Raw genomic sequence first — 15,406 nt, forward strand, 5'->3', positions numbered from 1 at the left:
TATCCAACTATATGGTAGGACTCTTCCTTTATGGTCCCCAAACTACACAACCCCCTGTAGGCCTTTGCTCAGGGGAAGCACCTGTATCTGTCCTCCAGATCAAGTGTAGAATGTCACCTTCGCAGAGCCAGCTCTGCCTCCCAGTCACGGGGGCCTGGGAAGATGTAAATGTGCCCCCACCATCCACTCCTCCCACCCTTCCACTCTCAGCCCTGCTTGTTTCTCCCAGAAAGCACTTCTCTTCTCACTGGACCCATAATGCATAGCCGGCACAGTGTAATGAATCACAGAAAGCCACGTCCGTCCGTCCGTCTGTCCGTCCGTCCATCTATCCATCCCAACAGAGGTTCTCACCTACCACTCCCAACTCAATGCTGTTGTGGCTTTCTGAGATCCTTTTGGTGTGGCTTTTCCTCTCATTATCTTGGTAGATGCTTTTTTTTTTCTATTTTTTACACTGTGTACCCAATATGATTGTCTTTAGTCCCTCAAATGTGAGTAGGTCTCCCTTCCACTTCAAAACCACTACAGCCCCTTTAAAACCAGGTGCTTTATATTCTTTCTTCTTTTTGGAAAATATTTTACAACTCTTAGTGTCAGCTACACATTGCATAACTGCTCAATACATATTTCCTGGTAAATTAATTCATTATCTGAACAAACTGATGGCTTTCAGATAAATTGAAATGGTATTTATTTTAAGAATGATGAATAAGAAACAAAGGAAACAAAACAAAAGTACTTTGTGTTCCAATAAAACTTTATTTATAAGCACGGAAATTTAAATTTTAGATCATTTTCACTTACACAAAGTAGTATTCGTTTTCTTTTTCTTCAGACATTTAAATGTAAAAGTTATTCAGGAGACAGAGGCAGGTAAATCTTAAGGCTTGGTCTACAGAAATAATTCCAGGCCAACCGGCCCTACATAGTAGAGAATATGTCTCAAAAAAGGGGGGAAGTACCTAAAATTACCTTTAGATTGGCTCAATTAATAAAAGTACTTGCTGCCAAGACTGATAAACTAAGTTCAATCCCCAGAAGGAGAGAACAGATTCCTGAAAGTTGTCCTCTGACTTCCATACTTATGCAATGGTGTACACACACACACACACAAATAAATGTGTTTTTTAAAGTTATCCTGAGCACATAAACCATTCAAAAACAACAAGCTGAGGATGTGAATCAATGTGCAAAGTGTTTGCCATTCAACTGTGAGGACCTGAGTTCAAATCCCCAGGATCCATGTAAACTCAGGCTCTTCAGTATGAGTCTGTTATCTTAATGCTCCCAAGGCAATAGAGGAGACAGAGAGAGGAAAATTGACAGGATCTCACAGCCTTCTATCCTGGGCATATGCAGCAGTGGACAAAAAGAATCTCACTCAAACCAAATAGACGGCAAGAAATGACAGCCGAGGTTGTCCTGTGACCTTCACATGTATGCTGTGGCACACACATGCACGCACATGCATATATGCACATCATACACAGATAGAAACACACAAGAAAAAACAGAAAGTATTGTGGACCATTTATTGACCCCTGATACAAGAGTTGGAGTTATTAGAGTATTCTGTGTCTACTATGGATCCTACATAGCTCCTAACTTCACTAGGACTTCAGGGCTCAGGGCTGAAGAGTGGCTGTTTTGTTAACAGGCTGTGCCTTGCTCTGTGTGATGGGTGGTGAGGGCTTGAAACAGGACAGTGGGGACAAGAGTGTCCAAAGGGGGCACTCTGGGAGATGTGTGTTTTGGAACCAACCTCAGCAGAACCTAGCGATAGACATGCACAATAAGGTAAGCAGAACAGTGTCCAGATTTCAGGTTAGAAATCAGGCATCTCCGCTTAGAAGCCTGGTTTCACTGAGCAGCAAAGAAATAGGATACAGCTTTATAAAAGTAATATGTATTTTTATTTATTTTATGTATTTAAATTATGTATTTTTCATTCTTTTTTTATTTTTTTATTTTTATTTTTTTGGTTTTTCAAGACAGGGTTTCTCTGCAGCTTTAGAGCCTGTCCTGGAGCTAGCTCTTGTAGACCAGGCTGGTCTCGAACTCACAGAGATCCGCCTGCCTCTGCCTCCCGAGTGCTGGGATTAAAGGCTGTATTTTTCATTCTTGTTTAACAGCTTCAAATATAATAGCAGTGTACTGTGATGGTGCCCACCCCCACTACCTCTGCTCCCTCACTCCTGCTGACTCCTCCCTAGTAATCCTCCCCCTGTTCTGATGCCTTGTGTTTACTTGCTTTATTTCTTGTGCTGGTAGCCACAGCTCCCTGCAACATCTGGCACAGTCATGTCATAGCCAGAAGACAGTGTTACATAATGCCCCTCATCCAGGGCCATTTATAGGGTCTTCCTTTCAGACTCACGGGGGAGTCGTGTGGATAATAGAACCTCACAGGAGATTCCACTTCTGGTTGTCATTAGCAGGAGTACTTTTGCTGACTGGATGGTCTCATGCAGGGTGTTGCTCTATGAAAACTTCAGCCCCGCTAACTTGTAGGGTGGTGCATGCTCAGCCTGGAGTGCACAAAAAGAAAGAAAACTCTCCAAAAAGTGAAACTTCAGAGGCCTGTAGTTACCCTCTCATACCCCCATCCTGTCACACTCAAAGTCAGTGCTAAGTGATCTCTTCCAAAATACATCATAGACACAAATGACACCACTGAAGTCGTAGGAACGAAGGGTCTGATGGGAGTGAATGCGCTCTTTCCCTGTGTACTCATCAGACAGCACAGAGAACGTGGAAGCAGATGATCTCAATTGTTAGTAAATGTTACATTACCACAAAATTACATAAATCATCAAGGTTGCCGGGCAAAGCCCTTCTCACATGCCTACTTCTAGAGGATTTTTACAGTGTGAATATTACTGAAGACTCAGCTGATTTGTGTAAGAATTTATCATATTACTTAGGGAGGGCAAGGAAGACCAACTTAAGTAAGAAACTATATGTATTCTATAGGTGTGCTAAACACCCTGCAAGAAGACAAGACTGGAGAATTGACCACATCCCTAAATTTCACTCATTATTATTATTATTATTATTATTATTATATTGTTGTTATATTATTAACAGTATAGTATATTATACTGTTGTTAATATTATTATTACTGTTGTTGTTACATTTATTTGTTTGAGAAGGGGCGAGCATGCTTCAGCATGCACGTGGAATTTAGAGGAAACCTGCCAAGAGTTAGTTCTTGGGGCTGGAGAGATTCAGAAGTTAGAAGCACTGGCTGCTCATCCACAGGGCCCAGGACACCCATACATAAAAAATAAAAATAAAGGTTAATTTCAAAAAAGACTTAGTTCTCTCCTTCTGCCATGGGTCTTGGAGATCAAACTCAGGCCAGTCTTGGCAGCTGGCCTCGCAGCCTTCTATCTGCTGAGTGTTGGCTTTTTCCTTCTAGGGCACGAAGCATCCCATTGCAATTTCTATAATTTTTTTCCCTTCTAAAAGATTTTAAGGAATTACTTGGTGTGCTTTGTTAGTAAATCTGAACTCTTTGGGGCCTGGGAGTAGTGCTGGGGATCAAGCCCAAGGTGTTTGTGCATGCTGGGCAAAAGTTCTACCATGTACCCCAAGCTTTAGATTTGTAATTATTTAGGTGGGTTCTATGATCATCTGCCCAAGAAATCTGTTAAATCAGTACATGGGGGAAGTGAGCAAGAAGATGAATGATTAGTTGAAATGCACGACTTTGAAAAGGTTGTATCAGTTTCTTAAACAAATAGTTTAATTACCTATGTGGTTTTGTGCAGAAGTGATATCTTTTAAATATTTTTATGTTATTGGATACTAGTGATTGAATCCAAGACCTAGTAAATGTGAACTATGCATTCAATCCCTAAGCTGCACCCCAACCCCAAATCTTCAGATACAAAATATAAACATTCTCAAAGGGATGCCCACCCTTGCCTTTGAAACCTTTGTGCCTGCACCTCCGCTCTCTGAGCTCACTCCATCCCAAGGATCGAGCGCATACACAGTGATTGGTGGAATGGACGAGCAGTAGCTATTCTTGGCCTTCCTATCTGCTGCTGTGTGTTCTGCTGTTTGCTGTAGGTTATCTGTGCATCGCTGGCCTCCCTAGCTACAGAAGGGGAAGGCGAGACCTGAAGAGCATAATGACTTGCCCAGGGCCACATAGTTCTGATGGAGTGCTAACTGCAGTAGTCCACCACAGCGTGTCCCACTAATCAGTACCTGTGGGCTCAGCCTGATCCTCCACCTTCGTCCTCCCCCTCAGGTTCCTCCATATCCTGACAGTCTTACTGGTGGCCAATCCACAGAGCCTTGTTCCACATGTTCTGTGTCTGTGAGACTCTCTGGACACGTGTATGTTTTTGCTAGTCCCTACCTCACTCTACATTTCAAGTTACCATAAGAGTTTCAGATTGAAGGCATCTTAACACACACACATCAAACAGTGTGGCGGTGTGCCCGGATGGACTTATCCCCTCCTTTCCTAAGCCAAGAGGTTTTACTGGGGTAGTGGTCTCTTCTGACTTGGCCTCCCATGAGCCTGGAGCCTGACCCATCACCATCTCCTCTCTTGGCTGCTACAGAGTACCTGAGCCCTGTGTTGATCTGCAGATTACCATCACGCTCAGCCCATTCTCCACCGAGATCTAGAGGTCTCTATAACTAACTTCGCTTTCAGCGCACTGCCTAACACCTCTGTGACCTCCCATGGCCCAAATGTGAAGCTCCCAGAGTAACCTGTGCCCTGCTTATCCAGCATCCCCGGATTTCTCACACCCTTTACGTCGTGCAGAACCCACTGTGGTTTCTCCTGGAAGTGTGTGCTTGTCTTGTTTCTGAGCCCTCGCTGGCTCTTCACAGCCATAGCATTTGCTTTGTACTCCTGTGTCTTCTTTACCACCCACAGTGTGACAGTTCCAGCCCTAGGGGCAGAGTCAAAGCTCAGTAAATATCTCTTGCCTGGGTAAAGGGAAATCATTCTGTTTTAAGTCTTCCAATTTTGACCCATGTGCTTTCATCCTTCATAGTATTACTGAGTGGATTTCATCCCTCCTTGTGCATGTGTATTCTTGGTCTCTTTATTCTTCCATTTAAAAAGGGTCCTCCCTTTTTAAAAAGTGTGTGTCTCTGTGTGTCTCTTTGTGTGTGTGTGTGTGTCTGTGTGTCTGTCTGTCTCTCTGTGTCTGTGTGTCTAGCGTGTGTCTCTGTGTGTGTACCTGTATGTGTGTGTGTGTGTCTGTCTGTCTCTCTCTGTGTGTCTGTGTGTACCTGTGTGTTTCTGTGTATGTGCCTGTGTATATGTCTCCTGTGTATGTGTGCCTGTCTGTCTGTCTGTGTGTGTTTGTGTCTCTGTGTGTCTGTGTGTGTCTGTCTGTGTGTGTGGGGGAACCTACTGGCAGAAATCTGTTGTCTTCCTCCATCATTGTCCACCTTCTCTTTGGAGACAGCAGCTCACTGAGCCTAGAGTTCACGAATGTGGCAACCTGGCTGTCCAGCAAGCCTAGGAATCCTCCTGCCTCCACCTCCATACAACTGATATTAAAAGCATGCATTGCTGTGCCTGGATTTTTATGTCCAGGCTAGGGATCCAAATCTAAGTCATCATGCTCACACACTAAGCCTGCGGAGACATCTCCCCGGCCTTTAGACATTTCTGACTGCTATTCAGTTTTGTCTTTGTGATGACCAAACAGTAATCCCAGAATGCTTATGTTGCCTGTGCTCACCTTTGCTGAGACTTTTGCTGAGCCCACCTACAAGTCTCCCAGCCCACCATGAGTCTTCCAGCCCACTGTTGTCCTTCTCTGGTAGCCTGAGTTCAACAGTGCAGGAAGGATGAACGAATATCTTATGTTTCCTAGTGTGATAACGGGTAGGACTTTCTTATCAATCAGCATGTGGGAGCATGGGCTTCTAAAGAAAATAGGATATTTTATAAGGAAGAAGTGGTTTTTTTATTTTAGAGTTAAAAAATAAAGTTTTGTTTTGTTTAAGCTTTAATAATTAAGAAGAAAATGACCCTGGTCAGAATTATTTGTAAAAGAATGAAACCCTAGATGTTCTTAGCATATCCCCCCCTTGACCTCCTGCCAGGGTTAATGTGCTTTTTCTCTTTCCAGAAGTGACCTTGAAGGTGCATATTAGTGACGCCAGTACCCACCAGCCCATCGCAGATGCGCTCATTGAGATCTTCGCCAACCAGGTGTCTGTCGCCTCTGGCACATCTGGGGCAGATGGGGTTGCTTTCATCAAGTTCCAATACAAGCTGGGTAATCAGTTGATTGTCACCGCCACGAAACACGCCTATGTGCCAAACTCTGCTCCGTGGAAGCCCATCCGATTACCGGGTAAGTTGTTCGTCTTTTTCTAAGGCAGATCTCCGGGTCAGAGTGATCAATGAGGAAGTCAGACTCGGGGCACACCTGTGGTGGGAGTCAGGGAAATCTGCATACCAACTCCTTGAGTCAACCATTCAGGTGCCATTATGTGGAGGAATGGTGGGTGGGGTGAGTATGTGAAGCTGTCTGGGACTCAGTTGTCTGTCCATTTTCCCCAATGCTCAGCCTCATGCCTGTTGGATAAGCAGTAGTGTGAGCTCTGTACTCTCGTGTGTGGCATGCTCTCTGCTTCACAGACGTCATAAACAGTCCTGAGCTCGCTCACCAGAGAGTGAAGGACAGTGGGCTCCATGTGTGCCCCACAAGCCTTCCTCATTGCTGCAACAATGGCCAGGGCAACTGAAAGAAGGAAGCGTTTAGCATACAGTTTGAAGGAAAGTACATTATGGTGGGGAAGGCAGAGCAGCAAGAGCAGGAGGCAGCTGGTCACATTGCATCCAGTGTCCGGAAGCAGGGAGTGAAATGCCTGTGCTCAGTTAGCTTTCTGTGTTATATGCTACCTAAGACCCAGCCCTTAGAATGTCCCTGCCCATATTCAGGGTGGGTCCTCTCTCTTCAGTTAACCTAATCTAGATAAGTCCTCCCAGACTGTCCAGACTGTCCAATCTCTTTGGCGATTCTTAGATTCTGTCAAGTTGACAATCAATAATGTCATCACAGGCGTCAGAAAATGCAAAGCCCTTTTCTCCACGTTCCATCTAAAGGAAAGGTTTGATCTCCCCTTGTATCATTGGACGTTTTGGGTAGGGGAGTTGTGCAGATAGTATCTATCTACATCAGAAAAGCAGCTCTTCGAGGTAGGGGCTATATATATATATTATTTGCCAAAGTTATATTCTATAAAGGCTTTAAACTCAGAACTGGCAAACGCTGAATCTCTATTATAAGGGAAAGAGAAAAGGCTAACTTCCCAGGATGCTCTAGTCACCACATTTTTATCAACTGGTCAGTATATACCTCTGTTTTATGTGTGTTTCTTTAAGTACGCTGATGAATAAATGTAATTGACTTGGTAACATTGTGCTCAAGCCCATAGCACCATAACCTATATCTATAACAATGTTTATCTTTCCCTGGTTTTCTCCATAAGACTCATTATAACCTCCTCATATTCAGGACCCTCAGCTTTGTGCATGGGGACCACGGAAAATAGTGAAATTACCAACAGAAAGCACACAATGTGAAAAGATTGGCACAAATAGGTATAAAGAAAAAGCATTTCCCAAGGGAGAACACTGAAACAAGAAGGTAGGGTACTACTCTTTGTGGTCTCTGCTGGGGATGAGCACCACGTGACTCTGTCTGTGTGCACTGTGCACACAGGCACGTACACGCAGGGACTGTTGTTGCCTGAGGGGTATAAGGAGCATTTTAGCAAGCATGTCTAGTTGTAAACATGGGACCTGTGAATGGTGAGAATCTAATGGCTTTCATTTAGACATTATTAATATGATTTGAAGAAAGGAAATTGTTTCCATAATATCCATTTTCTTGAATGAGTCCAATATGGGAACAATACAGTTTAATTGAAAGAGTTTTAGATACAGCATAAAAACACCTGGAACCCAGGCCCGCTTTCCACTAGCTGGCCCTGCCATCACGGGCCCAGCAGGAGTTTTAGAGCCTGTGCTGCTAGCTTCTAAAATGGAATTAACTGAATCATTTCAAAAGACCTTCCCTTTTGCTATTTGCTGACCTTTTCAATATAATAAAGGCAACTCCTTGCTATCACCTAAAAGAAGTGTGGCCAGACTATAGCCTGGCCTCGGTGAAACACAGAGTAAACTGTTGTTTTAGTGTGGGATTTTAGAACTCGAGTCTAACACTTCTGGTATTCCAAACAATTGAGCAAAAAAGGCAGAAGATCAGGGAGCTCAGAAATAGAATGAAAATTTGAAACTGAGATCCTTTCTGTTTCACATGTGCAGTGTTTTTGTTTATACGAGCATTCTTATAAGAGCTTGGAATGGATTTCTTTTTTCTTCCTTAGCAATAACTCCTAGAAGATGTGTTAGGTTTTCTCATTCGTGGAAGGGTGTATAGACTAGAGCGAGGGAACTCAGCAAACAGGTTAAACAGGGATACACCAATTTGTCGATTTACTAAAGATGATCATTCTGCATCGTAGTTCTTCCCACTGCTCTGGCAAAGAAGGCAATGTTCCAGGACAACTGCCCTGGTTTCTGACCTGGTTAATTATTCTTCAAAAAACACCCACCAAACTGCAAGCACCGTGTCTGTAAATGCACGTGTCCACTGTGGTTACCCACACAAGACAGCCTTCCCACCACAGCTATAGAGAAGCTCTGAAGAGCTCTTAATAGTTAATCATTGCTGGGGAAGAGTTGTCATTTTCTACAGTGACGTAGCCATTGATAAGCTGAGCATGCTCCTCTAAGTAACCCCCCACCCTTGCTTTTGCAGGCAGCCTTGATTAGACTCAGGAGCTCATACAACATAACAGATGGAGCGAAGGAAGGAGAGGAACTGGGTGGGAAGAGGAAAATGGTCAGCAGCAGTGGGGCATTGAAAGGGTGGTGGGGCCTGAAAAGGACCAAAGTGCATTCTATGCATGTGTGAAATTATCAAAGAATTCTTAAAATTCAACGCATGTGCCCAATTGTATTATACACTGCCTGAAATCCTCCAGTGGCCTCCAGGAATTCTAAAACGGCAAACAGAGCCTCCTTCCTTAGTGACCTCTCCCTTTTTGTATCTCATGAGTTGGCCAGTCTGGGTTCCCTAGAGGAGTCTGGCCGATGCTATTGCCCTCTCTGCTCTCTGTATGCTATTCTGGATGCTCCTTTTTTACCACGCTCTTGGACAAAGCTTATGTTCTATCTTGAAACTCCCAGGTGAGCTAATATCACTCTAGGAAGTCTCCTGCTCCCTAAAGCAGAGCTGAGGTGTTCCTATCTCTCTACTTACCAATTTAAAAAAAAGGGCACTGACCAGTTCATAACTCAGTCAGTGACAGAGTGTTTGCCTAGCCTGTGAGAGAGAGACCCTGGGTTCCATCCTCAGCACTTGTGGCAGAGGACTGAATTCCTCCTTCTTGTGAAGAGCCTTCAGTCAACACCCTCTCCAGAGTGAGTAAAAATACCGTGTACTGGGAACTCTGGGCCTCTCTGCCACCTCTCATCCCTCTACAGATTTGGGCCCATAGCCCAGTGCTGCTGCTCCCTGAAGCCCATGCTGCACATAGCCGACCCATTATAATATATCACTTGTTTCCCTCTGAAAAGTAAAATTTGAGAAGCAGTTCTTCCAGGCAGTTTCCCTGGTGATGGAAAGTTCCATGTGAAACAAGTTTCTAAGCACATTGTCCCAACCCCCTAGTGTCTCAGTCACTGTTGTACCGCTGTGAAGAGACACAATGGCCAAGGCAACTCTTATAAAAGAAAACATTTAATTGGGGCTTGCTTACAGTTTCAGAGTTTAACCCATTATCATCGTGGTTGGGAGTATGGTGGCAGGCAGGCAAGTGCTGAGCCGTAGCTAATAGTCCTAATCTAAAGGTAGAGAGAGACACCTGGCCTGGTGTGGGCTTTGGAAATCTCAGAGCCTCACACCCAGTGACGCACCTCCAACAAGGCCATTCCTCCTAATTCTATCAAAGAGTTTTACTCTCTGGAGACTAAGCATTCAAGTATATGAGCCCACGGGGGCATCTTATTCAAACTCCCACACCTAGTTCTTGATAAAGGTGACAGGTGGTCTCAGAGCTCACACCAGGCAGCACAGAGGTGCTTGGGGTTATTTATGGTGCTTCCGCGCTCTAGTGAGCTCTGAGAGGGAGCGGAGCATGGAGAGGCATGCGTGGAGGAGGCAGCTTGGCTGCTTTGATGGGTTACACTCTCCACAGAAGTCCTGCCCTTTCTTCCTAGCCACCAGGGCCCTACCCTGTGCTATCTGGTAGAGAGGGGGTTCAGGTAACGGTTCAGCTAACCTGTGAAGCGTCCATAGAAGTGTCCATAAAGGATTGACACAAGTTAGAGACTTGAGCCCTCTTGTCTTTGCTCATTTATGGCCCCACAAAGGGTCAGGAAGGAAAGAAGAGCTCCTAGCATCCTCTACTGTTTCTGTTTCCTCTTTTATTCTGATCTTTACTCCTCCAACTTTGTCTGAACCCTTCTCCCAACTTTGATGTCCCAATAATTGTGATTTCCTTTTTGTTGGGTTTGGGTTTGGTTTGGTTTTGCAATGCTGAGCATGGAGCCCAGGGCTTCAAGAATGCCAGGGAAGTGTTCTTTTGTTGAGCTACAGCCAAGTCCTTTTGCTATCTTATTTTTTGAACCTTACTGAGTTATACAATTGGCCTTGAATTCACTGTGTCATCTAGATAGACCCTGAATTTTCAGTCCTCTTGCCTCAACCTTCCAAGTAGCAGATAAATTTCAGCTACCCATAAAACACACCATTTTGGAGAATATGGAAATGGTCCAGCCAGTAAAGTACTCACTGTGCAGGCATGAGGACCTGACTTTCCGTCTCTAGCACCCAAGTGAAACACAGGTATACACAGTGTTGTACACTGTAGACCTAGTGCAGGGGAAGCAGAGGCAGGAGAATCTCTCTGAGCATGTTGTCCAGCTAGTCTTGACAAAGCAGTGAGCTCCAAGTTCAGTGAGAGACTGACTCAAAAAATAAGGTAGGAAACAATAAAGGAAGACATGGATATTGACCTCTGACCTCCATGTGCATATATAAACACATATGCACCATGGTGCATACACATATTCACATGTACACTACACACCAAAGAGCACCATTTAAATGCACGCTTTAGAATGCCTGCCTGGCTTAGTCGGTAGAGCATGAAACTCTAAAAATGTATCCTTGATGGCTTTGTGCAGCTATCATGTTCCCATTATCTATTTCCAGCACATTCCATCACCCTCTATTAACTGTATCCATTAGCTCTGACTTCCTATTTCCCATCCTTTCCAGCTCCTAGCAACTTCTAAATTGCCTTCTGCCTCTGGATTTGCCTGTTCTAAAGATTGTATATAAATAGAATCAGACAGTATGTGGCTTTTTTATGCCTGCCATCCTCTCGGCATGTTTTCAAGGCTGTGATAATTAATTTTATTGTCAGCTTGGTCGGATTAGAATTGCCTAGAAAAAGAGCCTCTGGCTATGCCTGTGATATCTTCTAGATGAAATGAGTTGGGAAGAGCGACCTCACCTGTGGATGGAACCATTCCATGGGCTTGGGTCCTGGACTAAATTAAAAGGAGAAAGCACCCTGAGGGGGAACGCTCATAGCTCTGTGCTCCGGACTGTGTGGCCTGCTCCTGAGCTCCCACTTCCGTAGCCTCCCTGCCTTCATGGACTGTACCTTCCAACCGTGAACTCAGATAAACGCTTCCTTCCTGAAGTTGCTTTGGTCCAGTGCTGTCACTCAACAAGGCAAGCAACTAATACACAGGCCATTCTTCTTGTGGCACTCCATGCCTTTCTATTAGTGAGCAATAATCAATCGTACATACATGCCGAGCTTCATCTATTTCTCAGTCAACAGATATTGATTTGGGTTCATTCCACTTTTGCTGTTACGAACAATGGCTGTGTGAACAAACATACACAAGTTTTTGCACAAACATGCCTCAGTGCTTTTGAGTTTATACTTAGCAGGGAAATTGCTGGTCATTTTGTGTTAAGTATCTGAGGAACTGTCAGGCCATTGTCCATAGCACCGAAGTGCGTTCTTATATTGTCATGGCAGTTGCCACCTTCTGCTTGTCCTCTAGCTGTTTCCTACGGGTCATGGTCCCCTTATATGAGTGGTACTGAAGGCACAGCCCACAGCCCACATTTGTGTGTTCTGTTCATGGTATATCATAGTCTTGGAATAGAGCCACAGCTAAATGCTGAGTAGGAGAGGGGAGGGCAGATGCACACCAGCAATTTGGGGTAGGGGGGAATGCTTGTGGAAAGCCAGAACTACAAAATCATTAGGGTCTTTAACACTTGGTCTTTCTAAGTTTTGATATTTTCATAGAAAGTTGAGTTACTTCCTGGAGTCATAGTGAAGACCCATAATTCCAGTGTGTGTGCTTCCCTGGGAATTCCAAGTCAATCTCAGTTACAGAGTGAAATGATGCCTCAAATATACATACATACATACATACATACATACATACATACATACATGCATAAATATATACATACATACTTACATGGGGAGAAAGCCCAGTCAGTAAAGAGCTTGCTGTGACAATAGTTGCCCACTAAGTTACCCAGGTTGGTAACTCACTGTGTTCCCTCGCCATACCCATATACAAATCTGAGATCTCAGCCCCTGCCTCTCAGCTGAGGGATATTTGGAAAGTTATTTTTTCATCTATAAACCTGTTTTTTCTTCTCTGAATAGCAGGCCCCTGAATAATACATACTTTTTAGAGTTGTTTTAATGCTTAGCTAAAGTATCCAAATCCGTAAACTTAGAGCTACATCTGGCCTGTCAGTAAGAGCCTGAAAATGTTAGTTTACAGTGGAAATATTTGCAGGGTTTTTTCCCCTCAAGTTCAAATTGCATGTGACAAAATGCCTGGAAAAACGAGAATTTCTCGTGCCTCAGGTTTAAGGAAAAATGAAGTCTGTCATATAGAAAGGCATAGCAGCAGTAGCGTGTGAGGACTGACCACATTTTGTCCACGGTCAGAAAGCAGAAGACAGCCCGGAAATGCTCAAGGCCTGTCCCCAGTCACACACTTCCTGTGTCAAGGCTCTACCTCCTAAAAGTTTCACAACCTTTCAAAACAGTGCCACCAGCTGGGGACAGTGTTCAAGCTCATTTCGCAACCAAATCACAACACACATCTGTCCTGAAACATGTAGACCTTGTGAATCAAAGTTAAAAGTCGAAATATTAGTATAATTTGTGTCGTGTTATTACTTCCAAGTTGGGGGGAACATACTGCATATGGGATCCCAAGTACATATTTTATAGTATTTTTAGTGCTAATACCTAACATTACATATGTATGTGTGTATGTATGTATGTACGTATACCCATATATTCTAGGCATAATAACTTTTAATATACTCCAGTGTCAAGAGGCCTTACTTCACTAAGATCTTTTACAAAGGAAATGAGAAGATAATTCAGCCATACCAAGAAGGCCTGAATTTGTTCCCCAGCACTAATGTAAAAAAGACCAGGAATGGTGGTGCACAGTTGTAATCCCTGCCTTGAGAGTGTCAGGACAGGCAGATCCCTGAGGCTTGCAAACCAGCCAGTCTATTCTCATCGGGTCCCAGGGAGAGATCCTGTCCCAAAAAACAAGGTGGACATCCCTGAGGAATGAATGATACTGAACGTTGACCTCTGACCTCTGCACATTCATTCGCACATTTATACATGCCCCCCCCCCAACAAATCTCACAATTTTTTTTCAAGTTGACCATGGCAAGACAGTAGTTATTACAAGAGGATTACAAGACTGGCATTTTGAAGGTGTTTCACTAATCTTTTAGAAAAATCAATATTGTTGATTGATTTGAAATAAGAAAGTAGGAAGAATGCAGAGTACCCAGAAAGTCAGAGTGAGCCTTTGAACTGAACTGAGCTCCCTTATGCCCATTTTGTTCTTGCAGTGTTTTCCTCTCTGAGCCTTGGCCTGCTTCCTGAACGTTCTGCCACGCTGATGGTCTATGAAGATGTTGTCCAAATAGTATCAGGATTCCAAGGTATGTTTCATATTTAAAAGGAAAAACAATACTAACACTTGGGCCAAACACTAACATTTAATCTTCTTATTGGATGGTGGCAACAGTAAATTTCTCCATAGCTCAGATGCAGTGTTTGTTGTCCCCCTGAGGAGTCTGCATTTCAAGCATATTATAAGTTGGCTGTAAAATTACTTCTTCCAGAACTATCCTTTAAGCTTATGTGGGAAAAGAAAGGGGCCTCCCTTCTCTGTTCCCCATCATCTCTCTATCTTAAGATTGCTCATCTTATTTGGGTCACTGTCCCCGTCTATGTGGCCTAGACAGTCACTCACAAAGGTAGTAAGTGTGTGGGTATGGGTTTTTCTTGCTTGCCTCCTATTTTTCTGTGTGTTTTGTGTGTGTGAACCCAAACCCAAACCTGAACCCACTTGGCTCTTTAGATATGTTAAAACGGAAGGTTCCAGGCACTTGCCTCTTCTCTTCAGTAACGGGATTCAAGTTGGGAATAAGCCTCACACAAAATATCTCTCTGTGCTGAGTTCATTTTATTCCACCACAGGTTAGAGAATTGTATTTCCTGGTGCTGCTGAGTGTTCTGTAAGATTTGTTTGCTGTGGTGCTTACATTTGGGCCCAATTATCCTAGGGTTCAGTGTTGCAGGTTCATATAAAAATGTGTGGGCTAGAAATATGGCTCAGCAGTTAGGAACAGTACAGTGGACCAGCATGCAGTTCCCAGCACCCACATCAGGCAGCTCACAACTGCCTGTAATGTTGTTCCATGAGATCTAACCCCACCCTCTTCTAGCCTCGTGAACATCAACACACAGAGAAGTATACACCCACACAGACACATAAATAAAAGATTTTATTAATTATTTTTTTACTTAAAATACACTACAACTGAACATATGTAGACCTTTATTGTCATTATTCCCTCACAGAACTGTTTACATTCCTCTTCCAATGTACTGTATGATTTAAAGGCTATGTAGTATTTATCTCTGAAGTATGCAAAAAGTGCTCTGCTATTTTTTGTGAGAGACTAGGGCCTCTCAGGACTTTTGGTATCCCAAGAGGTGCCCCACATATATGCAGAGACCAGTGCCCATCATTCTCTATCACACAGATTTATGTAGCATTAGAAATGAAATATGTTCATTTATTCCTTCATTAACAGGGAGAGGCAGGGAGATACAAAGAGTTTCATATACAGCTACTGACTTTAGAGGATAAATTTGAAAAGAAAAGGAAGTGTCTGACAGCATCTATGACTTAGGCTTGGGAGAGATAACAGAAACAGAGGTGCAGATTTTAGTGTCATTTAGCAG

The 15,406-nt window shown here is 43.6% G+C and overlaps 1 protein-coding gene across 2 annotated transcripts in view; it reads left to right on the forward strand.

Moving 5' to 3' along the window:
* Positions 1 to 15,406, forward strand: part of Fam171a1 (family with sequence similarity 171 member A1) — a 116,972-nt gene that overhangs the window by 59,926 nt on the left and 41,640 nt on the right. For both annotated transcript variants that reach the window (XM_038333616.1, XM_038333615.1), the window contains exons 2-3: positions 6,121 to 6,348; positions 14,002 to 14,094. In XM_038333616.1, coding sequence (XP_038189544.1) covers positions 14,052 to 14,094 — 43 coding nt within the window. In that variant the 5' untranslated portion in view covers positions 6,121 to 6,348; positions 14,002 to 14,051. The remainder of the gene's footprint in view (positions 1 to 6,120; positions 6,349 to 14,001; positions 14,095 to 15,406) is intronic.

Source organism: Arvicola amphibius, chromosome 6 (assembly GCF_903992535.2).
Source record: "Arvicola amphibius chromosome 6, mArvAmp1.2, whole genome shotgun sequence".
Classification (NCBI taxonomy): domain Eukaryota; kingdom Metazoa; phylum Chordata; class Mammalia; order Rodentia; family Cricetidae; genus Arvicola; species Arvicola amphibius.